Source organism: Grampus griseus (assembly GCF_964374135.1).
Source record: "Grampus griseus genome assembly, chromosome: 11".
Taxonomy (NCBI): domain Eukaryota; kingdom Metazoa; phylum Chordata; class Mammalia; order Artiodactyla; family Delphinidae; genus Grampus; species Grampus griseus.
This window is the reverse complement of record NC_139005.1, coordinates 45,206,419-45,229,863: the sequence shown is the minus strand read 5'-3', so window position 1 is coordinate 45,229,863 and position 23,445 is coordinate 45,206,419. Positions and strand designations below refer to the sequence as shown.

Genomic DNA, 23,445 nt, shown 5'->3' with positions numbered 1-23,445 from the left:
CATACTATCCAGGTGTGCTTAGCAGTCCCTGTCCTGTGCAGCTGAAGAAAGGTGAAGAGCAGAAGTCACTTGCCTGTAAGATAATAGAGCTTTCCTCTGTCTTCCCAAAGCTAGCCCTGTTGTTGTGCAGCCTGTCAGACGAGGGCCATTAAAGAGCCTGTTGACCCAGAACCATCCAGCAGCCCCTGCTTAAAAATGTCACCCACCCCTTAAGGAAAAAAGAACAGTAGGCAGAAATGACATAGCACATTGCCCTGGAAATCCCTTGTGTATGGGTAGCAGTATCTCTCTAGCCAGCCTCCTCTGAAGCTTGTCTGGCCCAACCTCCAACATAATCCTTTACTTCTTACAGATACAAGGGATAAAGCAGCACAACATTACCACCTCCAAATTGCTCTGCTCTGAGATGGGAGTATCTCCTTTTTCAGCCATGTCACAGCTCAGACTAGGAAAAGGCTGCATCCCTGTGAGATAATGCCAGATACCTCATTGACCCATCAGATCATATGCATCAGAAGAAAGAGATGGAATCAGGGAATCAGAATGATAAAGGAAGCTTGAGGCTTGGCCATCCTACCTCCAAGAGTCTGCAGTTCCCATGGGAAAGGGGACGTTACTTACAGATGATAAAAACTCCATGTGTGACAGCTATTGCCTTCTGTCCAATATTAACAAAACAATCTGTACGTGATCATTAGACCCTCACTCCCCCAGAACCCCTCAGATGGAAGTCCCAGCCTGGCCTTTTTTAATAGCTCTTAGAGTTCCTTTCACCCTGCGGACAAGATTTTAGAGGAATAGGGGAAAGATATCTCTGGGGGCAGCTGGAGGGAACAAAGCAGTACTACATGTTCTTCACTCCTTTACAGGATAGCAGCAAGGTACCCTTCTAACTACCCATGGATAAGAAAGCAATCTAGTTTGGCTGATAGGAGAGCTCTGAAAATTCGAATGTTCCTTTCTTCACCAGTTTCCAAGCCCTTTCCTTCCTAAAGATTGGAGGCTAGATCGATGCTTGAGGGTAAAAAAAAAAACATGGCCACAAGAAGATGGTGGCTGAGAAATCGAAGGCTAGTTCCTAAAGTAGATCCAGGGAAGGTAGAATTGGAGAGATGTTTGGACCTTGGGAAAAGGATGGAGAAGCCTGTTTATAATTCATCTTCACCTTTAGTCATTTAAAATCACCCACATGAAGGAATGCCCTGGCGGTCCTGTGGTTAGGACTCCGCGTTTTCACTGCCAAGGGCCCAGGTTCCATCCCTGGACGGGGAACTAAGATCCCACAAGCCACACACACAGAGTGTGACCAAAAAAAAAAAATCACCCATATGAGTATGCGGTATGTCCCTTCCTGAATTTAGCCAGTTCTGACCTGCACACCATAGATGAAAAACCAGGCAACAGCAGCTCTGGGGGAATGGGAGGAGTTAGGGTCCAGCCCTCCCCGTGTCCAATTTCTCTGTGTCAGCTGTTGTCGCTCAGCTGTCCACTTTCCTCCAGCCCTGTCATTTCAGCTCTGACACCAAGGCGAGAGGCTAGGAGGTCTACAAACACCGTCTGGGTAGCTGGTGTGAGTACAGAGAGTACTGGGGGGGCTTAGCCCCCAAGGAAGAAGACCAGCCCTCCCCCAGCACCACCGTCAAGATCCCAGGGGCTCCCTCTTTCCTCCACAGGCTGTGGACTGACTTAGGGAATTCCAAACGTAAGTTGCCTCTTCATCCTCTTTCCATTTCCAGGACTGCTCACCCAAGCTTCCCCAATCCATAGTCTATTCCGCTTCTTCATTTCTCTGCTTGTCTGTGAGTAGTTTGGGTTTTAGGAATAAAATTATTATTATTCTACTCCAGGACAAGAGCTAGGATTAGAGGGTGGGGTGGGGGTGGGATCAGGGGAATGGAGTAGTAAGGGAAGGAAAGGCTCATATTACTCTGAAAACTTAAAATAGCTGAGGCCTGAGGCAGGCTGGGAACTAGGCACTGGGCCCCCAGGGCTCAAGAGAGAGGTAGAGGAGGACAAATGTCCCCAGCCCATCCCTCCTTGCATGCTTGTGGACACACACATTAAACCTCTTGAAAGGGGATCTGGGAAGGTGTGTGTCACATTTCTATTGCCCACAGATTCCCAAGAGAAACAAAGTACCTGTAGGAAAATCCCTAAACCACACAGCCTTGTGCACTGTCTTGGGGGTGTAAACTCTGGGGTTGCCCCTCATGGTAGAAGTATGGTTATTGGTTTGAGGAACTGGTTGGGAAGGTCTTTAGTCTGTTGGGCTTTTCTCTGGACTTGCATAGAATCTTTCTGCTCATAAGCCTTATGGAAGGATCTCTGTTTAACCAAATTTCTCCCAAAGCCTCCCCTCCAAGGACCACCCCACTGCAAGGGACAGGAATATGGGAGGGAAGAATGGCAGTCAGGGATTAGATTTCACAGTGGGGTCCAACCTCTTGCAGGATGACAGAAAAGGAGGTGCTGGAGTCCTCCTCCTTCCCAGCAGAGACTCGGCAAAGTGGGGTGAGTCTGGGCTTCTGACCACTGGGTGGGGGGAGCTGGGAAACCGCTGCAGCCCTTGAAGAAAAGTGCTTGAATTGATCTCACTTGTATATGACTCATTTATTGTTAAAACGCTAGCTAGCACCCACAGCCCCTGATACCCCCTAATCCTGGGGTGTGCCCCTTGCCCCAGGCTAGAAAAATGTAGTTAGCTTCAGCCTTACCTACTCTAGAAAGCAAGACAGTTCTTTTAACATTGGGTCTCCTTCACTCCCTCCCTCAGCTACAGCGGCTGAAGCAATTATTCAGGAAGGAGTCTACAGGGACAAAGGAGATGGAGCTTCCCCCAGAGCCCCAGGCCAATGGGGAGGCAGTGGGAGCTGGGGGTGGGCCCATCTACTACATCTATGAGGAAGAGGAGGAAGAAGAGGAGGAGGAGCCACCCCCAGAACCTCCTAAGCTTGTTAATGATAAGCCCCACAAATTCAAAGATCATTTCTTCAAGAAGCCCAAGTTCTGTGATGTCTGTGCCCGGATGATTGTGCGTGAGTCATGAAGGGAAGTGGAGAGTGTGATGTCGAAGGCAGGGGGTGGGGGAAGGGGTTTAGGAAAGGAGTATTTGTATATCAGACAGGCTGTGGTAAGATTTGGCTTTAAGAAAATACTATTCCAGACTGAGAGTGTTGGGTCCCAGACAGAAAAAGGACCTAAGAGCTAGAGTAGCAGCAATGGTACAAAGGGGAAGGGAAATCAGGAACCTCACCCAGATGTTCTCCCCATCTCCCAAGTCAACAACAAATTTGGGCTTCGCTGTAAGAACTGCAAAACTAACATCCACGAACACTGTCAGTCCTATGTGGAGATGCAGAGATGCTTCGGCAAGATCGTGAGTAGGCTCTGGGGAGCAAGAAAGTAGAAGGGAGGGAACGCGTTGCCAGCTACCTCCTTGCCAGTCCCTCCTCAAATCATCCCACCCATTTCCCCGCTTTTTTTTCCTCAACCCATCTCTTACTCCAAGAAGGGGTGAATACTCACGGGAGAGATGGGTTCTGGGCCCTACCTTGTTATCTCTAATGCTTTCTCCCATCCAATCCTACAGCCCCCTGGTTTCCGTCGGGCCTATAGCTCCCCTCTCTACAGCAACCAGCAGTACGCTTGTGTCAAAGATCTCTGTAAGTGCCCCATACGGGACCTGAGGGAATGGGCAAGCCTAGAGATGGTTTCAGCACGATCTCCAGATTGGGAAGCCAAATTCTGAAACAGACTCTATTTCCCATGGTTTTCACTCAATCTAATATTTTAGCCATCTTGGATGCAGAGTCAGTATTCCCCTGTTTTATAACAGAGGGAGATAAGATTTAGCACGGGCTTTGTACAGTAAGAAAGAGACAGATAAGAAAGAGACAGAACCAAGACTGAAACCTTCTTCTGCCTGACTTCAAACTCTGCTCTTCATATGCAAAACCATTTCTAAGCATGAAGCAGACTGTCCTCATCCTTGTTAGAGCATAGTGCCAGACTCAGGGCCAGACCAAGAGCTGTGGGCATCCTGGGCAGATTCATAATTTGGCAACCCTTAAAAGTGTATTTGTTGACAATTTGCTCAACATTTATTTGGAGGAGAGGCTGAACTCTGTGAGGAGCATGGATGGAGAAAGAAGAACCCACTGGTGGTAGTACCCCAGCTTGCACATGCCACTCAGCGGAACAAAAGCCAGCAGTTAAAGGACCACTCTCCTTAAAAGGAAAATAGTGATTCTGAGCATTCCCCAACTCCCAAGCAACTCATTAGCAGAGTTGTCTTTCCAACATCATATAATGCTCTGCCTGGAAGGAGTGCTGGTAAATATTTTTCTCCATCACATTTCCAGTGATGTCTTTAGAGCTCTTTATAAATTGATGACCCTAGGTATACCCAGCTGACATTTTGCTAATTCTAAACACACACGCACCTACTCAGTCCCATCTCTCCCTTACTTAAGAGGTCTCTCTTTCCTCTAAGCCTTTTTCTGCCTCTCCAGTAATGTCTCCTTTCTTCTCCCATTCCAACTAGCTGCTGCCAATCGCAATGACCCTGTGTTTGAAACCCTTCGCAGTGGGGTGATCATGGCAAACAAGGAACGGAAGAAGGGACAGGCAGATAAAAAAAATGTGAGCACCCAGTTTTCCTACTGAGGCCTTCCAGAGACCCCATGGAGCAGGTCCTGTCTCCTCTCTGGAAAGCTGACAGAAGTAGGAATCCTCTTCCCCTAAAATTGCACATAACCCAACAGACAAATTTTTGCACGCAATTTTAAAAGGCCTCAGTTTAACAACTCCTGCCATAGCATGTGTTTACTCCAGGAACTCCCTTCTGAAATTGTCAGATAAACCACCATAACTAACTAAAGGCTAGGCCCCAGGGCCCTGGCATTGCCAGGCAACAGAGGAAAAGCTATGCTTTTGGATTTGGAGAGGAGAGCTTGTCATGCCAACTAATCAGAGAATTCTAGAGCCCCCCCCAAGGGTCCATGAAGGTAATCTGGTCTGACCCATTTATCCTATAGATGAGGAAACTGAGGCACAAAGCTTGTGGCCAAGAGCACCTTCATTTCCTTTTGTAATAGGTTACTAGATTGGTAATACAATAGACGTATTCAGTTCAGCAAGGAATTTGTTAGCATATCCTTATATCTTTCTGGACAACAAGGATGGACTAATGTGGATAATGGTTACAGTTAGATGGATTCCTAAAATTGGTTGAATGACAGCACCCAAAGGATTCTGGTCCTTTAGGGAGTTTCCAACTAGAGGGAGATTTCTGATGCTTTATGACATGATTTAGTCCTTAGTCCTCACCTATGGACATTTTTCTCACTGATACAAATGAAGATATAAATGATATATCCCATTAAGTTTGTGGGAAACCTAGGAGGGAAAACTCATACACTGAATAATATATTCAAAAATCTTACAGACTAGAAGAAAGACCAAGAACTAATCATCCAAAATTGTGTAAGGAAAAATACCTAACTGTTCTTGGATCAAAAAATGAAAATCAACTGCACAAAAACAGAACTAGAGATCTGGCCTCAAAGTAGTTGATATGAAAGTTGGGTGTAAATTAGGGATTTCTTGGAGTGAGCTGTGACTTATAAGGCACTATCAATGTGATCTGACTGCTTCCAGAAAGGCTAGCCCACTCGGGTTCTGTTCTCTTAAGGGAATTCTAAAAATTGTGCTGCCCATTTTTCTCTTACACACTGTAGTATTTTTAAGGGCAGACATTATAGTAAAGGACATGGATTTTGCAAGGTAGTGAGCTTCCTGTCAACTACATTCAAGCACAAAGTGGGTGGTCACCTGCCATGTTGTTTCAGAGGAAGTCCCTCCATTAGGCAGGTGGTTGACTAGATACTTCTTTCAAGGCTCCTTCCAACACTGAGATCCTATTCTCTAGTTCTCTGGCCTGACTTGAGAGCCAGGGCAAGCATGGGTTTCCAAGACAGCATCTTCCTAACTCTAGTGCCCTCTCCAGTCTCTAGCAGCCATGATGGAAGAGGAGCCAGAGTCTGCCAGACTACAGGAAGGCAAACCCCAGGATGGTGAGTAACACCCACCTCCATCCATAGAGATGGAGGAGGGTCAGGGCTCAGCTGTGGCACAGGAGATGGAGGGCCAAAGAGCATGCCAGGTTTGGAGGTAAGAGGCCCTGGAACAGAAAGGTAAGGGATTGAGGGCTACACTCCAGAAGCCAGAGACAATTTGTCGGTGTTTCCCATTCCAGGAAACCCTGAAGGGGATAAGAAAGCTGAAAAGAAGACACCTGATGACAAAGTGAGAATATTTTCTCCCTGTGGGGACCCCAGTCCTCTCCCCAACCTAGGTCTGACACCACTCACGCCACTCACGGCCTCAGCAGAAGCTCACACTTATTCCATGGGTTCCAATCATTAACCTGTCTTCTCCACCACCTCACACAGCCAACACATTCGTCTTAGTTCAGGGACATGAAAGAGAGGTGGAATGTAGTGTGTCTAGAAAATACCCCTGGCCTTGCCTCCTGCCTCTCAGTCTGGGACAGAGGTGCCCTGAGACTCATCACCCCCTTTCACCCCCAGCACAAGCAGCCTGGCTTCCAGCAGTCTCATTACTTTGTGGCTCTCTATCGATTCAAAGCCCTGGAGAAGGACGATCTGGATTTCCCGTGAGAGGCCTTAGGATTGGGGTGGCGGTGTACTGGGAGTGGAGAGGGGAGAGCCCAGCTCCCTATGGGAAAGGAAAAGGGGGGACTCAGGCATGGAGCCTATTTGGGGCTGGACCTGGGCACAGCCAAGGGACTGAATGTGTAAGGCTCCTAAATCTCAGAGGCCCCTTCCTTCCTCTCCCAGGCCTGGAGAGAAGATCACAGTCATTGATGACTCCAATGAGGAGTGGTGGCGGGTAAGAGAAATGTCTGAGACTCGGGTGGGACATGGGTTGAGTTTAGAACCAGAGATTGTGAGATTAATTACGCCTACCATCTCCTTTAGGGGAAAATAGGGGAGAAGGTCGGATTTTTCCCTCCAAACTTCATCATTCGGGTCCGGTCTGGAGAGCGTGTGCACCGCGTAACGAGATCCTTCGTGGGGAACCGCGAGATAGGGCAGATCACTCTCAAGAAGGACCAGGTAGCTCTGGTGCCCCAACTCAACCCCAGGCCCAGAGGCTTCTCTGCAAACTACACTCCTTGCAGATCTTAACCCATTAATGGGGCTAGATTGGGCCTCCATAACTCTGGACTCCCCTACTCAGCTCTTCTACTGTTTTCTCTTGATTCCCCTCGTCCCTCGTCCCTTAATCCTTTAGATTGTGGTGCAGAAAGGAGATGAAGCCGGTGGCTACGTCAAGGTCTACACCGGCCGCAAGGTGGGGCTGTTTCCCACCGACTTCCTGGAGGAGATTTAGGCGTGAAGACGCCTGCTGGCGGGAGATAACCAAACCCCATTCTGGGCAGGCCCAGTGGAGGTTGGGGAGAAAAGGGGCGAAAGCAACTATACTGCTGGGTGGGGGAGATGGGAAGGCCCGCCGGAACGTGACGGTGCTTCCGGGAAGGGACTGGTTCCCGTCCCCCTTCCCCGCCGAGGGCGTCGGATACTTGGTGCCGGGAGCAGCCTCACTCGCAACCCCTCAGGTCCAGCCTTTGAGATCTGGAAAAAGAACGCGTCTCCACTAGGGAGACGGGAGGGGGCATTGAGGCGAACCATCGAATGTTGCGAATTTATTAAAGTTTTGACAAAAGTTAGAAAAGTTTACCGTTTAACTGGGGGCCGAGGGGAGAGGGAGGAGAGAGGGCCTGGGAAGGGGTGGCGAATCTTCCCCAGCTCTCCCCTCACTACCATGGTGCGAGGTGGGGAGACAGATGCGTCCGCCAGGCAAGGCCTCTGTCGTCAATGAAGAAAGGGGAGCTGGACTGGGGTCACGGCCCCCGCGCCCCTGCTGCTGGGAGCAGGATCGGGTAGCAGGGTAGGTCCCACTAGCTCTTAGTGATTTCGCCGTGGGCAGCCCCTTGCATTTCCGAACCTGGCTCAGTTCCGAGCTAGGCCGCCAGGGGGCGATGCAAGATCTCGGTTGAAGTGCGAGGGACGGGGGTGGGGGGGCGGGGGGAGAGAACCGGAGACACCAAGCCTGAGACCCTGGTCCTGTAAGGGGGTGGGGTGCGTGCCGTCTCCATGGCAACACTTCCTCAAGTCCTCCGGGAACTGAGCGAGCGAGACGGGGGGGGTGGGGGCCTGACCCCTCCCGCGCGGCCCCCGCCCCAGCCCTTTGCGACAGGTACCAAGTGAGAGGGCGCGGGGCAGACAGCTAAGCAGCTCAAGCGGAGACCCCCGCTGCGGTGCGCCGTATGTAAATTATATTTGCATATGCAAATATGCAAATGTACCAGCCCAGGTCGCGGTGGCAGGTGGCGGGGAGCGGGAAGGTGTAGGAAAGGGAGCTGGAGGAGACGAGGAGTTTAGGGACCTGGGAGCGGACCAGTGAGCGGCAGCCTGGGGTGGCCGCTGGAATGGGGCTGGCTGAGGGTCTTGAGCTAGATGGCGGGTGGGGGAGGGTCAGCCTGGCCAGTCAAGAGATCCTCTTCTCTTCTGCCGGTTGTCAGCCAGGCCTGAGGTTGGCACCGCCTAGCAAGGTTGGCAGCGGGAGCCCGGGCACCATCTGCTGCTGGCGGGGGGAGGGCAGAGTCTCAGCTGGGCTGGGGAAGAGGAGGGCCCGGGACGGGAGCGCCCCCCTTCCTTCCAGAAAGCTGAGGTGTGTTGGGGGTAGGGAAGCACACGAGAAGACTCGCCTCAGAACCTGGTTCGGTTTCCTGTTCCCTTTGCCCTTGACTGATCCGGACGCCTCGGGGCGGCGGCGGGGTCATAAAGGGAAGCTCAGGCAGCCCCCTTGAATCACGCTTGGGCTGGAATATCAGATCGCAGGCCCCCCTCCACCGCTGCACACAAACCTTTGCCCCCATCCCTCCTCACGATCCACCTACCACCAAAGCGGGGGACAGGGACGGATAGGGCTTGGGTCGCAATTCTTCATCAAGCGATCAAAGGGACTCAAAACCAGAGCCTCCCAAGATCCTCGAGAGCGCCCCCCACACACATAATGCTGAAACAAAACCAATTTACTGGCTCATTGGGCGGCAGTGCTGGTGTAGGGGTACCGAGAAACAGAAAGAGCTGCTGTTCTCTCCCCCTACACTCGGGGGGCACCCTCCTCCCCCGCCTCCCGGAGCCGGCAGCTGTCCCTAATTAGAGCGGCGGTTTAATTGGATTTATCAGCAGTTAATAGGAAATTAAGCAAAGGGCCCGAGAGAGGGAGGGTGGGAGGAGCGGGGAGGCTGACTGTGCCGAGTTCGAAGGACGGGTGCTGGGGTGTCAGGGGTGGGGACACAAGGTCCAGTTATAGCAATTGAGCCCCTTGGTCACACTCTCCCCCCAGTACTTGCCCCGCCCGTGGACCCTGGCCTGTGGGCAGAGAGCAGGTCTCAGGAGAGGGAGGCAGGAGGGACAGCGACCCTGTGTGAGCCCCCAACGCCCCCCACCCCTGCCAGCAGCCGCCTGGGTGATAGATGATGCTGCCTCACACTGCAAAGGTCATAAGTCTAGGCCAAGGAGCTGACTGAATTGAAAACAGACTGAAGGAGGGGCCGGGTTACTAGGGTCCAGAACACAACCCACATCCTACCCCTCCCCAGTGCCCACCCGGCTCTTAGCAAAGAAAGTGCCCCTTGAAGTCCGAAGATTGAGCAGCACCAGGGATGAGCCTGCCTCCTGGCTGTGTTGGGGATGTGCTGGGAGTCTCCCTATGCGGTTGCTAATATCCCTCTATGGCTTTCCCACCTCTCCCCCAGCTACCCGGGTTGAGGCTGGCAGGGTCGGCTGTGGCCAGAGAGGCCTAAGGTCTACACCACTGGCCCTGGGGGCCAAGAAAGGAAGTTTGTAGGCAGTCAAGCAGGGGCGCAGGGTCCACAGCCCCAGGAATCTCCTATCATCAGAACCTCATTATATGGCTAGACTAGCAAGGCCTGCTTCAGGGATCCCAGTGACCTCTCTGCCACACTTCGCCACGGCAGGGCACAGGCAGCAGCTCTGGCATGTGTGGGTGTGAAACTCTGAGTGTGTGGGGGGAGGGGGGAAGGGGATTTCTCTGTGCCCCTGCTGATTATGGGTGTCTGTGTCCCTGCTCTGTAGTGTGTGTGTGTGTGTCTGTGCCCTGAATGTGTGAGGTGTGTCTATCAAGAGTCTCAGGTGTTGTGTTTGTGTATATGTGTGGACCCCTGGTATGTGTGCCCCTGGTGTGAGCCTGTGCCGCTGAGTATGTGTCTTGTCCCCGATCAGCCCCACCCCCAACCTCTTAAGATTTTTGGCTGTCTTAGCCCCTGGGTGTCAGATGTACATATGTGTTTTGACGGGTCTACGTGTCTGTGCATTCTTCACTGCTGCGTGTGCCCCTCGTGTGGGCATTTACATGCGCTTCTGCCTGTAGGACCGTGTATGTGTGAGAACCAGGAAAAGCTTCTGGTGAGTGTGTGTTGTTCGGGCGTCTCTGCCTGCAGGTGTGTGTGCCTCAGTGACAGTGCGTGGGCGTGTGCCTGGGTGTGAGCCGCGCGGCGGCGTGTATTCGAATGACAGTGTGACGCACGCACGCACGCTCGTGTATGTGTGTGTGTGTGTGTGTGTGCGCGCGCGCGCGCGTGTGTGCTTGCCAGGGTGAGTCTCCCGCCCCCGCCCCTTCCTCTCCCCATTTCTATTCCTCTCTCCTCTCCGAGCGGGCTTGGCTCCGCCGTCCGCATCATCTCCATCCATTATTGAAGAAAGAGCCGCGTCCGCTCCAATCACATCAACACCCCCCGCCCCCCTCAGTTCCGCTCGCCCCGCGGCCCCTCTGGGTGCTGGGGAGTGGGGGAGCCGCAGCGCGGCGGGTGCGCCGGGCAGTAGCTGACTCATGACCCTATGTCCAGAGCTGGGCCAGGCACCGGAACGCCGGGGTCCCGGGCGGAGAGCGCTTTGCATAAACAGATGGCGCAGGCGTCTTTGTCTCGCTGGTTCGTTCGCTGCGCGGCTCCCGGCTCCGCGGCTGTCTGGCTGATGCAATCATGATCATCTCAGAGCCTCGGGACCCGGCGTCCTTAATAGCGGCAGAGGGGGTCAGGGGCCCCGGGGCTCCCGAGCAGATGCTGGGCACTGTGTCTTCCAACCCTGGCGCCCCCTCCACGCCGCACTGCTGCAGAGGGAAGAAGGAGCCCGCGCCAAGGTGACGGGCGTGTGGAGGTGACCGGGAAGGGGACCCTGGGCAGTGCCCCGAGGTGTCCCCAGGCTGTCCCGTTTGACTCCTGCAGAACCCCAGGGGCAGCAAGGCAGAGAATAGGAATAGAACCGGGGAATGGGAGGGGGGAGAAAGACAGTGACAGAGAGAGAGGCATTTGTAAAGAGAGGCACAGCGATGTGGAGCAATGTAGAGGGAAGGAGAGACGAACGGAGGGAGACACAGAGAAACAGATGCAGGGGGACACAGCCAGGTAAAGAGAGCTGCAGAGGGAGAGACAGAATGAGAAGGAACAGAGAGACAGTGATAGGGTCTGAAGCAGACCCAGAAAAAATGGGCAGCCCGAGACTGGGGCAGGTAGGGTCAGAGGGCGGAGAGCAGTCTCGGGGCGGAGGCGGAGCCCCGGGCATCTGGGGCAGCCCAGCCTGGCGAGAGAAACTGGCCTGAACCTGGGGTGCCCGCAGCTGGCGAAGTGGGAGCTTCCTCGTCCCCTCTCCTTCCCTTCACTCGGCCCCACCTCACAACAGAAGAGTGGAAGTTGAGGGACCCACTGCCTTGGCGGTGGGAGTGGCAGGAACGGCTGACCTGCCAGCCCGACCGACGCTCCTGGCACTAATTTACCTGCCCAAAAGCCGCGGGGCGCAGGGCCAGCGCGGCCCGATAGGGGGCGCCTGAGGCATCGCCCCATAAGAGCTTGAGAGCAGCTCCGCCTCCAGGGGGCGTCCGCACCCACGGCCCCGCTGCCAACTTGTTCCGCGGAGTCCAGCTGCTTTTGACGTTCGGCTCCACCAGAGCGCGGATTAGTGTCTGTAAGGTTTAGGGCTCAGAGTCAGATCCCAGCGGGAACCCAGCCCGCCCCTGGCCACGCCTAATCCGCAGCTAATGACCTCTGTCGGCTCGGTCAGCGTGGCCTGAGTCCTTCTGGTGGGAAAATGCGGGGAGGTGGGAAGAAATGCGATGTGGAACCCAAGGAGTTCTGTGTCTCAGCTTGGCCCCAGAGACCACGATCCAGAGATGGGCGGGGCCTTAGAAATAGGGTCACCGACAAGGGGTCAGAGAGAAGTACCAGAAGCAGGTGAAGGGTCAAGGAGCCCCGGAGAGGCAAGCGCGAAAGCAGTAATGTAATAAGGAACTCCGGCGGAGGCCCAAGGCAGGAGAATCAACGGCGGCTCCAAGGAAAGAAGTGGGTCAGAGGGTCCTGAATGCGCTAGGCCCGGGTCACTGGAACTCACAAGGAAGGGCACCGGAAGGAGGGCGAGGGCCCAAGAAGCAAAGGGGCGCAGTACAGGGGCCAGACATCCCTATTGGCATCCTGGAGCCCCAGTTGTGCCACAAGAGCCCGATGTGCAGCCCAGCTGTGCGGCCCTCGAGCTCGAGCTCCAGGAGTGATTTTTAGTCCCAGAGACTGGAGGGCTAAGGGGGTGACAGGACACCCCAGCCCCTGACCCAGCCCTGGAGGTGCGGGTGCTCAGGAAGGGCCGGGCTCTGCGCTGCTCCAGACTCTGACATCCCGTCAGTCGCCCTCCCCCGTCCCCCACACACGTAAGCAGTGAGTCTCTGTCTCTTTGTTCTCGCCGTGTCTCTGACACTTTATCTCATTATCCGCCGGAGGGAGGCGGAGAGCTCGGGACCCCGCAGCCTAATTACAGCCGCGCTTGTCAGCGCAGGAGGCTGGGGAGGTATCAGCTCGTGGCGAAAGCAGGAGGGCCCCCAGTAAGGGACTTTTCCCTCTCGGTGCTCTGAGGGGCACAGCGGTGGGTGCACAGCTCGCCCCTGCCTGGGCACCATGAGGCTCTGGAGGGGAGAAGTGAGAGAGCTCTGTAGGATGGGCTGCCAGGGCAGCAGTGGGGGAGGCAGGGAGGATGGAGGTTAGCGTGGAGTGGGGAGAGGTGGTTAGGGCTGCGCTCCTGGGTCCCTAGGACCCCAGTTTCCTGAAGACGGTGGCAGTGAGCTTTCCCACCCTGACAACATAGCATACACGAGAGTTCATACACCCCAGTTGGTCACGTAAAGGGAGGCAATCGCTCTACGACGCTTCTGTCTCTGTGTCTTTTTCTCTTTTCTCCTTCAACACCTTTTCTGTCTTTCCTCAGCTGTTTCCTTTACTCCATTCTCTTTCTCTCCATCACAGCCAGAGACAGAACGTGGCTTCCTTGGATGGCTAACCCAGGTAGGCAGGGGAAGGAAGTCTCTCTAGCCCCCAAACTTAACCAACTGATTTATTCTATTCTGAGTCAGGTGTAAGATAATACCCGGCTTCCCTGGCCTCCAAACACTGTTCCAGGCTAATCACAACACAACTTGGAGAAAGCAACTTGAAGAAACCACCCAGGACTAGAGCGGCTGGGGCAACTTTAGTGCTGTTGGTCTATCTGTCCCCCTCCTGTTCCCACTATAATGTGGAGGGAGACAGAACCAGGGCCCCCAAGACCTGCCAGCTCCTGGGTGGCTCTAGGGGTGTCAGGGAAGCATTACAGATGTCCTCATTCTTTCCTGGCCCCTCCTGGTCCCACCTGTGAACACTCCCACCTGCACTTTGCTGGAGGTCTGTCTGCCTGTCCCATGGTGAGTCCTTCCTCCCACTTCTGGATCCCCCTCAATCAGTCTGTGAGGCAGAGTCTGAGAGGCCTCTCCCTTGGACCAGCCCAAAGCCCAAAGCATGATGATGTCCCATGGGCCAGGGTCTGACCCCTTGGAGTGGAGAATGGATGAGCAGAAATGCCCCTGTTCCCCAACAATTCTCTTCCCAGCGAGCCTGGAACTGCCGTAGGGAGAGAGATTGGGGGCGGGGAAAGTCTGATGAAGCGGCCGGGCTGGGCCAGGCTGGGCTGGGCTGACCCCTCCCCAGAGAGGGGCGGGACCCCAGGAGGAGCAAGGGAGCAGGGACGCTGGAGAGGACCAGACACTGAAGAGGCGATATGGCAGGAACCAGCCTCGGAGCCCGCTTCTACCGGCAGATCAAGAGACATCCCGGGGTGAGTTTGGTCCCAGGAGCCATGATTCTACCTTCTAACTCTCTAGCTGCCCTGGTAACCCCCAAATCTCCCAGTACCCTGCCTCTTGCCTAGTTCCCCCAAAGCTCCTAATATTTCTTCAGGGTGCCCTCAATCCATCCCTGCAATATGCCCTCCGTGTCCCTTGAATCCACCTCAGACAGACTCGCAATAGGTTGAGGAAGACTACGGCAAAAATGTGTGGGAGGCTGCCGGTCCTCCCTCGCGGAAGGGAGGGGGCGCCAGACCCGGAGTGGGGGAGCGGGCGGGCCGAGCAGAAAAGCTTGTAAAGGGCGACTGGGAGGGGGCTGCCCCTGAAAGTTCCCTCTGTCTTCCCGCAGCTCATCCCGATGATCGGCTTCATTGGCCTGGGCATGGGCAGCGCTACGCTCTACTTGCTGCGACTCGCGCTGCGCAGCCCCGACGTCTGGTAAAGGCCGGGCTTGGGACGCAGGAAGGGGTCCTGGGTGGAGCAAGATGAGACAGGGACGCACAGGCCTCCCAGGAATGGTGGGAATGAGGGGTCCTCGCGGGAATCCCTAGGCAAGTGGTATCTCGGGGCTGGAGCCCGCTCCTGACCTGCGAGGCCCCCGCCTTCGCTCGGGCCCACCAGACAGCTCACTCCTCAGTGGCTGGAGACTCGGCCCGCTTTGGGCTGCGGAACTAGCACCGCTCCCGGCCGCGTTGCCATGGTGACGCCGCTCTGCTGGCCGCCGGTGGCCTTCTGGTACCTCTGTCTCGCCGCCCAAGCGCTGGGGGTGTGGCCGGGTGAGCTGCTGGGGGCGCCTTTGGGGCCGGGGCGGCGCGGAGACCGCAAGCCCCGCCAGAGGCGGCGGGAGTGTAGGGTCCTTCAGCACGCAGGAGCACCCACGGCGTTGTCTGAATTCGAGGCACATCACTACAACCCCAGCGCCTCGGGATTTCTGCCTGATTCCCACCGCTCTGCTCTATGGGGCTAACCTGGGGTGACAAGGAGCAGGCGGGAGTCCCTGGGCCGGGTTGTCACGTCTGTCACCTGGCCCCAGGCTGACAATGCTGACAGCCTTCTTGTCTCACTTGTCAGCACCCGCTAACGTGACCCCTCCCCTCTCAGTCTCTGGGAAATGCCCCCCACCTCCGCGGAAGAGGGGGCGTGCTGGGGCGGGGGCGCAGACCCTGCGGGTGCCCTGAGGCTCCAGAGTCCTAGCTCCCAAAGAGAAAACCCTAACCCTCCCCCTCCCTCTCCACAGCTGGGACCGAAAGAACAACCCGGAGCCCTGGAACCGCCTGAGCCCCAATGACCAGTACAAGGTAACTCCCAGTGGCTTCAGGGTTGCACCTCCGTCCGCTCATCTCTTGATCCCAGCTGGTGCCTCCCACCCCAGCAAAGGGAGGCCTGGGGCACTCGGTGCAACCCTCCTTTCTCTCCTGTAGTTCCTTGCAGTTTCCACTGACTATAAGAAACTGAAGAAAGACCGGCCAGACTTCTAAGCCTGGCTGCAGAGCACGTCGATGTAAACCACCACCAGCCAGCCTACTCATTTCTTCCGCTCTCCACCGTCCACCCCAGGGCACCACTCTAGCCACCCTGTCCAGCTCCTGCTTACACAGGCCAGTTCCCACGAGGAGGGGAGGCAGCTCCACCCCTACCCTCTTCCCTTGCTCCCAGCAGCGGAAGCACCTCTGACCCTCAGCTTCAGTCCCACGAGGGGGGAGGGAAGGGGGAGTTAGGAGGGCAGGCAGTAGCCTGGGCAACCCAAAAGGCCCATGCCAGCCCCCCTGCCTCGCGGGCCTCACAGGGTGTGGTGCACACTACGTGTGGAGCGTGGCCTACGTGAGAGCCAAGACCAAGCAGAGGCCTGAGTGCCAAGTGACGTGGCGGGCCCCACGTTCGCCCAGGCTCTGGGCACCAGCCCAGGGGCGGTGCTACTTTGGCTCGACTGGGCTCCACCAGGCTCGTCACTGACAGCCCAGCCAGCCTGTGATGAGGCACTTACGCCCAAGGAGGTGAAGCTCGTTCCTCCCAGTGCCCAAGCCCCCTGCTTCCTGTGCCAATGGGCACCCCCTCCCGCTTCACACCTGGGCCTCCCCCTGCCTTCCCCACCCCTCCCTGCTCCCCTCCGTCCCCTGGGATCAAACAGAAGCAGCCGTGGGCAAAATACAATTTCATTTAACAAATTGAATTTGCTCCGCCTGCTAATCATGTCTGGTGTCGGCTCTGATCAGAGGGAGAGGAGACTGCAGCCCCAGGGGTCCTTGTGGTAGTGGTGGGAGGGAAGAGAGGGACATGCTAAGGGAGACAAATCACCACCTGGCCCAGGGGACCCCTCCCACAGTAACAGAAGCTCAGGGCAGGTCAGCATTTTATTAGATAAAGATGAAAGAAGGGTGCCTACCCACTCCTTCCTCTGGCTCACAAGGGCAACTCCCCCCTCCCCAAGAGAGGGCAGGGAGTCTATAACACTGAGATAATGAGAGAGGTTAGGGCAGAAAGCCCCAAGCCTCTTCCTTCTAAGTCTTGTTACAAGAAGAAACCTCCTCAGCTACAAATCCTGGGAAGGGGAACTATACCCGCCTTTTCCCTTAAGTGGGCGGCCTTCCCCTCCTCCAGCAAAAAATTGGAAGATAGGCAGTTACCCCCACCCCTAACTTGTCCAGGTAGGGGGAAGAGGAATAAACGTCAGTCTGTGCGCTTCATTTCTTAGGTGCCTTCAGTGCTCATCAAAACCAGGCATGGGGAAGGCCTTGGCAAACTGCTCCACCCGTTGCCTGAGGTCAGCCAGCCGATGACTTGTTTCTGGGTCTTTGAGCAGGAAGGATTTGAAATCCTGGAGTTTGGCTAGAGATGGGGGAGAAAAAAAAAGTGGTCAGAGCTCTGGGGAAGGCCATTCGATCAGTTGAAGGAGGGGGGAGACAGTGAATGTAAACTGGGTGGGGGCAGGGGAGGGCTTGCCCACTCACCGGTCTTGCTCTTCACCTCCAAGCCGATGTTGACGCCTTCATCTATAAAGCCCACAACTTTCCGGAAGTCATCCTCACGGAACTGTCGAGAAGTCAAGGCTGGGGCCCCTGGGAGAGAGGCAGGAGAGGATTAGCATGGCCCAAGCCCACCTGGCAGCCACCCTTCCCCGCTGTAACCCAGGTCTCACCCAGCCGCAGGCCCCCAGGTGTGGTAGCACTTCGATCTCCAGGACAGGTGTTCTTGTTGGCCGTGATGGATACAAGTTCCAACACCCGTTCAGCTCGAGCCCCATCCAGGCCCTTGGGCCACAGGTCCACCAGCACTAGGTGGTTGTCAGTGCCACCTGAAGGGGGACAGTAAGCAGGAAGTACTGAGTCCTGGGCCTCTGCCTGAGGGTAGAGAGGCTTTCACCTACCCCCTGGCTCACCAGACACCAGCGAGTAGCCTCGCTCTAGCAGGGCATCAGCCATGGCCCGAGCGTTCTTCAGAACCTGCAGGGAGTACTCCCGGAACATGGGGGTGCAGGCCTGGAGATGAGACAGCAGCACTGTCACCTTAAGCCCTGCCCCTTCTGCCCCTCCACCCCCAGCATAGTGTGACCCCATCCCAACCCCCTCCCATCCTGGCACCTCCCCCTTCCATCAGCTCCAACTTCAGTTGGCAAGGTGCAGGGTCTGAACCTGTAGGCCATGCCCCACCCACCCCACAAGAATAAGCTCCCCAACCTGCTTTAGGGCTACAGCCACTGCAGCAATGGCATGGTTGTGGGGGCCCCCCTGCAGGGACGGGAACACAGCAAAGTTGATTCGGTCCTCAAACGTGTAAGGGATCTCCCGGCCCGTTTTGGGGTCCACAGCCCGCACCCCCTTCCGGTAGAAGATGAGTCCTGACCTGTGCAGGAGGTAGGCGGTCAGAAGCTAAGTGGAAAAGAAAGGGCAAGGGGGTGGGGAGAACAGAGGAAGCTGGCTGGCCCAGCCCCGCAGGCTCCAGAGTCCAGCACAGTTGTGCTCTGTGTGCTAGACTCCAGGGGCTGAGGGGAGCAGCCCTCACCTCCACCCCGAAACCCCCTGCCGGGGAACTGCCTCCACGGGCAAGAGAAGGAGAACTGTCATAGACAGGGCTTCTGGTGGGAACGAATTCCTCAGATCCAGCCCAACAACGCCCCGGGAGTGAAGGCAGTGAGAGGCAAGGCCTGACCTGGCCCCTCGAAGGGTCTTGTGAGTGGTGGTGGTGACAACATCCGCATGCTCGAAAGGTGAGGGGATCACCTTGGCAGCCACCAGGCCACTGATGTGGGCCATGTCCGCCAGCAGGTGTGCCTTGACCTCATCACACACCTGGGCAGGTACAGAGACAGGCCTCAGCCTGGGGAGGGCCCAGACAGGCCTGCCCAAGGCTGCCCCTCCTCCAAAATCTCCCCACCAGCCCTTAGGGAGGGGCGGGTACTCCAGCCCTCCACTCACCTCTCGCATGCGGGCGTAGTCGATGAGGCGAGCATAGGCACTGGTACCAGCTATGATGAGTCGAGGTCGGAAGAGCCGAGCAGTGAGTGCCAGCTGGTCATAGTCAATGAGGCCGGTTTTGGGCTGGACAGACAGACAAAAAGCTAAAGCCCTAAGAAGAAAGCAGGGCAGCTCCTCACAGCTCCCTCCCCACACCCTAGAGCACTCACATTCAGCTTATAGGGCATAGACTCGAAGAAGATGGATGTAGCTGAGATCCGCTTAACATCAGACATGTAGCCATGGGTGAGACTGGGAGGGGAGGAGAGGAAGTAGGCAGGTTCAGAGTGGAATAACTCTCAGACTTAGCCACTCCCTTCCTGCCCCACTCCAAAGGCCGGGGTCTCTGGAACACTGCTCCTAGCAGGCACCACCCTCATGGCTGTGGGCCCCGCTTTCTGGGTCTTATCGTCCTCATTCACTGGAACTTGCAGGACTGGGAGAGCCCTGTTTCATCCGCATGGAACACAGTAGGTGTTCAACAAATTACTCTTCTCCCACGCCCATACTGCCTACAAGCCCATCACCCACCCCATCTATACTCACTGGCCCCCATCAGGCAGGTCCAGCCCCATGATTCGGTCATGAGGCTGCAGAAGGGCTGTGTAGGCAGCCAGGTTGGCTGGGGACCCCGAGTAAGGCTGGACATTGACTCCCCACTGAGCAGGATTCAGGTCAAAGGCCTCCAAGGCCCGGCGCTGACACAGCAGCTCGATTTCATCCACTACCTCTGTTCCTCCATAGTACCTGCAACGGGAGGGGAGTAGATCAGGGCACAGAGAAAGGGTTCCACCATCCCCCTGGACCAGCAGCAAAGGACTGGGAAGGCCACTTCTCTATGCACACTAGGAGGGTACAGGCAGGTGTCCCCCACTGGGATCACCATCCCTGAGGCTGTCCTCCAGCCTTCTGGTGCCTAGCCCTCACCTCTTGCCAGGATAACCCTCCGAGTACTTGTTGTTCAGACAGGACCCCAGGGCCTCCAGCGCAGCTCGGCTGCAGAAGTTCTGGGGTGGGGGAGGGGGCAATGTCAGAAGGTATTGAGCCCCCTTCCCTGGATCCCACAGCCCCATCATGCCAGAGCCCAGGCTGCAGGGAGGAGCCGGGTTCTACAGAAAGCTCTGTTCATTTAGGATTCCGTGCCAGGCCTGGGGCAGGCCCAGAGCAGCATCCTCAGAAACCCAGCTGCTGTGATAGGTGTCTCCAGCAAGGCCACCTGTCCAGTTGAACCTGTGCTTCCAAGCTTCTCTTTCCTCTTGGGATGGAAGAGGGACCAGACTAAACTATAGGAGCCCCGGGAGGCTCTGGAAGCTTTCTAATGCCCCATCCCATAAGCCAGACTGGCCCTGCCTTTGCTTCAGAGGTCAGTAAGAAGAGAGGAAGATGAGGTCCAGCAGGAAGGCCCTGAGTCTGAAAGGGAGAGCTGGAGAAATAGCAGGAAGATGACCTGTTACTTGCAGCACCCACGGTGGCCTAAGCCCTGGCCCCTCTCCCAGGCCCCACCTCTGAAGCAATGAGCTCCAGGCCACGACACTGCCTGTCCTTCTCTCTCCGTAGCAGCTCCCACATCTCAGGGTCACTGTCCGATAGACTCTCCTGGCCTGACCAGCCCTTGGTTGCTTCTCCAGTCTGGGTCTGGGCTGCCTCGCTGTGCTGGCACCGTATGGCCATCCTGACCAGCCGACCACATCTCCGCAGAGGCTGGGGGAGGAAAAGACAGGGTCAAAGAAAAAGTGCCCAGACAAAAAGTCAGCAACCCTCAGCCACGCTTATCAGGACCTCAGGCCCCACATCCAGCAGCCAGCTGTCTCGTCGGTCTGTTCCAGTTCTCACCACTCCCACCTCCACCTTCAAAAGCCAGTTCTAGAGCCAAGGTTGAGATCAATGTCCAGGGGGTGGTTCAGATTCGGTCCATTCACCTCACCTCAGACTCTCCCTCCACCTCTGCCCTTGAACCACTCTGCAAAGCCTCGGGCAAAGTCTGTCCTCTAGAAGCCTATGTCTCTGGAACTCAGGGGCAGTCCCCACCCACAGAAACACATGGTCTTCCTGCAGAGCCTTCACAAAGTGATACCCCAGTCAGGGTGGGAGGCAACCAAACTGGCAAAAGTTAGGGCAACGAGCTGGTGGTTTCCTGAGCAACGGAGGTGGCAGGGTAGACCTTCAGCAGCCCCTGGGGAAGAGGTGTGTGTACGGGGTTGGGGGTGGACTGCTGGCAGGGAAAGCCAAAACCCACATCTTGTCTTTTGTGCTCCCCACTCTTTCCACCTCCTTCCAGCCCACAGAGCCGCGGGACCCCTGATACAAGCAAGGGTGACCAGCTGCATCATTTGCATGGCTCAGAGCTCGCAGGAAAGACTTAGCTCGCCGGTCCAGGCCAGGAACCCCTCTCGCTGGCCAGCACAGGGTCCACAGTTCTCTTCCCTAATGCCACGTCAAATGGGCGGTCACAAGGCCCTGGGGCATCTGGCTACCGGAATGGAGAGGGGCCCCAATCACCCCGCGTGCGCCGGGGGTCTCAGGGACCCCCTAGTTGCACATTCTCTCTCCCCTCCCGCTCTCCCCTCCCGGAGGACCCAGACCACGTGCGTTTAAAAGCCAAGAGAACCCAAGTTTGTGAATAGTTAACTAGGATAGGAGGGGAGCTTACTTCCTACTAGTCACCCAGCCTCCGGAGCCCCATTCTTACCCGAGTCGCCCAGAGCAAAGAGAAGGGCAACATCGCAACCGGAGATGAAGGTCCCAGCAGGTCCAGGCACCAACTCCGGCCGGGGAAAACGAGGGGCTGGAAGAAGACTGATCGGAGAGCGCATGCGCGAAAAGAGCTTCTGGGAAGCCACAGAATTAGGGCGGGGTCTACGCATGCGTAAGGTGGACGCTTTATGGTCTTTTGGGAATTGTAGTTTTTTTTTCCCCTCTTCTTCACTTTCGTTTCCCGTCTGTGGCCCCAGGGTCAGAAGCTTTTGCCTGAAAGAAAAGAGATCCAGTGCCGCCCCATCTCCTCGTTGTCCTGAAGCTCTTCAAGGTTTTCTTTCTTTCTTTTTTTTTTTTCCTGTCTGTTGTCCAGACAGCAACAATTTATTGGGTGTCTCCTGAGTGAACCTAGCGTTATTAGGCTCTCTGGGAAATACAACGACTCCTATACAAGCTGAAGAGCCCTGCTGCACTGGAAAGCACCCTGGTTTGGAAGAGTGAGAGACCCAAGTTCAAGTTCCAGCTCTGGGACTAACTAGCAAATTAGCCTATTTGAGCTGCGTTTTCCTCACTTATAAATCAATAATAAAATAACATGTGGGAATTATATGAGGCTGTATGTAAACATGCTCTTGGATGGATCATCCCCCCCCTCATCCTCACAAACCTGCCTCCTCCGTGACCATCTCCTCTTTCCCTGGGACATCCGGGAGCTGACTGAGGTGCTCCCTCCTTTCCTTGCACTTGTTGAATTTTGTTACCAATTCATTCTTGCTGCTCCAGCAATCACGGAGCTCTCTTTGTATCCTAGGGCTATAGATCCTTGGAGCTGGAAGGGATCTTCCTTGTAGCCTGACTTCATCTGGACTCATCCTTTAGGGGAGGGACTCATCGATCCCTCCAGGAGTAGGTTCCCAAACCTGGACATCAGAATTGGCTGGGAAATGTGATATAAATATATGAGTGGGGAGCCTTTCCTCAGAGGTTCTAATTCAATGGATCTTAAGGAATGGGCATTTGCCCACTCACGCTGAAACACAACAAAACCTCTCCTTAGTGATTCTAATAAGCAGTGAATTTGAGAACCACTGCCTTACAACATTACAATTCATTCAGCAGACACATTGCGCCCCTTCACCATGCTAGGCATGCCATAGCTGTGGAAATATCAGAATAGGTCACTGACTGCTGGTCCATCAAGAGGTGAACAACAAATGCAATTACAGGCAGAGGCACCTTACTCTGCTCCCAGATGTCCAGATGTCCTAAGAGCAAGGAGAGGAAGAGGAGAGGATGGTGATTGGAGGAGATAGGTTTGTGAGTCAAAGAGGGGGAGGACAATCCGTCACAAAGCCTATTCACTTGCAAAGTCTCATTTAATCTCCAGAACACGGTATTTTATTATTGCTTTACAAGGGAGGAAACTGAGGCCCAGATGGGCTAACTTGCTAATTCCTGTCATTCCCACTTGGTTCTCATATCAGGCCTCAGAAGTCCCCCTTAGTTAGCTCTAACCTCCTTCCCTCCCACTCTAGCCTCAGGTGCTTTCAGCTTTTTCCAGTAATAAGCTTGGTGTTGGGAGTCTGCTGGGTTCCTCTCCTTCTTATAATCTCTGACCCAGAACCACTTCCCACCTTCCTCTTCCTTTCAGTTGATCCTGTTATCCATCCATCCATCACCTATTTATTTTCCCCATACTGACTTTTCCCTCCCAGGTGTGTCTGGGTGAGACTCACCTCCGACTCAGTTTCCCGCTGGAGCCAGTGGCAATCCTCTGGAGAACACTGCTCTCTTCCAGTTTTACCTTGACCCAGGACTCAAGGCGAAGGAAGGCTGAAGACGAGGTGTCGTTCTGTGCCTCAGCTAGTCTGTACCTCCTCCCTCGCCCCAGTCAGGGGTCCCGAGGGGAGGCGGGGAGTGGTGGGGCTGAGCTTGAGAACTGCTAATGAAGCCGCAGCCAATTAACGCCCGGGCCAGGGCTGGGGGAGGATAAAATTAGCAGCTGTGTCGACAGGAGTGAGCTGGAGGCGGGGTGGGTGGGGAGGGTGGG

General features: G+C 55.5%; 3 protein-coding genes across 3 annotated transcripts; 2 read left to right on the top strand and 1 right to left on the bottom strand.

The window, feature by feature from the left end:
- The first annotated feature begins 1,490 nt into the window (after positions 1-1,490).
- STAC3 (SH3 and cysteine rich domain 3) lies at positions 1,491-7,748 on the top strand. The gene is made up of 12 exons (XM_082665738.1): positions 1,491-1,702; positions 2,451-2,511; positions 2,774-3,035; positions 3,279-3,376; positions 3,590-3,662; positions 4,544-4,641; positions 6,008-6,074; positions 6,257-6,306; positions 6,591-6,676; positions 6,861-6,912; positions 7,002-7,139; positions 7,318-7,748. Exons 2-12 carry the CDS (start codon positions 2,452-2,454, stop codon positions 7,414-7,416), a joined length of 1,083 nt encoding a protein of 360 aa, XP_082521864.1. The 5' UTR covers positions 1,491-1,702; position 2,451; the 3' UTR covers positions 7,417-7,748.
- Positions 7,749-8,235: 487 nt separating this feature from the next.
- NDUFA4L2 (NDUFA4 mitochondrial complex associated like 2) lies at positions 8,236-16,934 on the top strand. The gene is made up of 4 exons (XM_082664964.1): positions 8,236-14,240; positions 14,600-14,688; positions 15,488-15,548; positions 15,672-16,934. Exons 1-4 carry the CDS (start codon positions 14,184-14,186, stop codon positions 15,726-15,728), a joined length of 264 nt encoding a protein of 87 aa, XP_082521090.1. The 5' UTR covers positions 8,236-14,183; the 3' UTR covers positions 15,729-16,934.
- On the bottom strand, positions 16,604-21,505 carry SHMT2 (serine hydroxymethyltransferase 2). The gene is made up of 12 exons (XM_082664963.1): positions 21,391-21,505; positions 20,205-20,402; positions 19,629-19,708; positions 19,248-19,448; positions 18,872-18,953; positions 18,663-18,785; positions 18,397-18,536; positions 17,925-18,090; positions 17,627-17,726; positions 17,387-17,542; positions 17,199-17,306; positions 16,604-17,076 (listed from the first exon to the last, which is right to left on the bottom strand). The coding sequence occupies exons 1-12, from the start codon at positions 21,421-21,423 to the stop codon at positions 16,949-16,951; spliced, it is 1,515 nt and encodes a 504-aa protein (XP_082521089.1). The 5' UTR covers positions 21,424-21,505; the 3' UTR covers positions 16,604-16,948.
- Between the last annotated feature and the right edge of the window lie 1,940 nt (positions 21,506-23,445).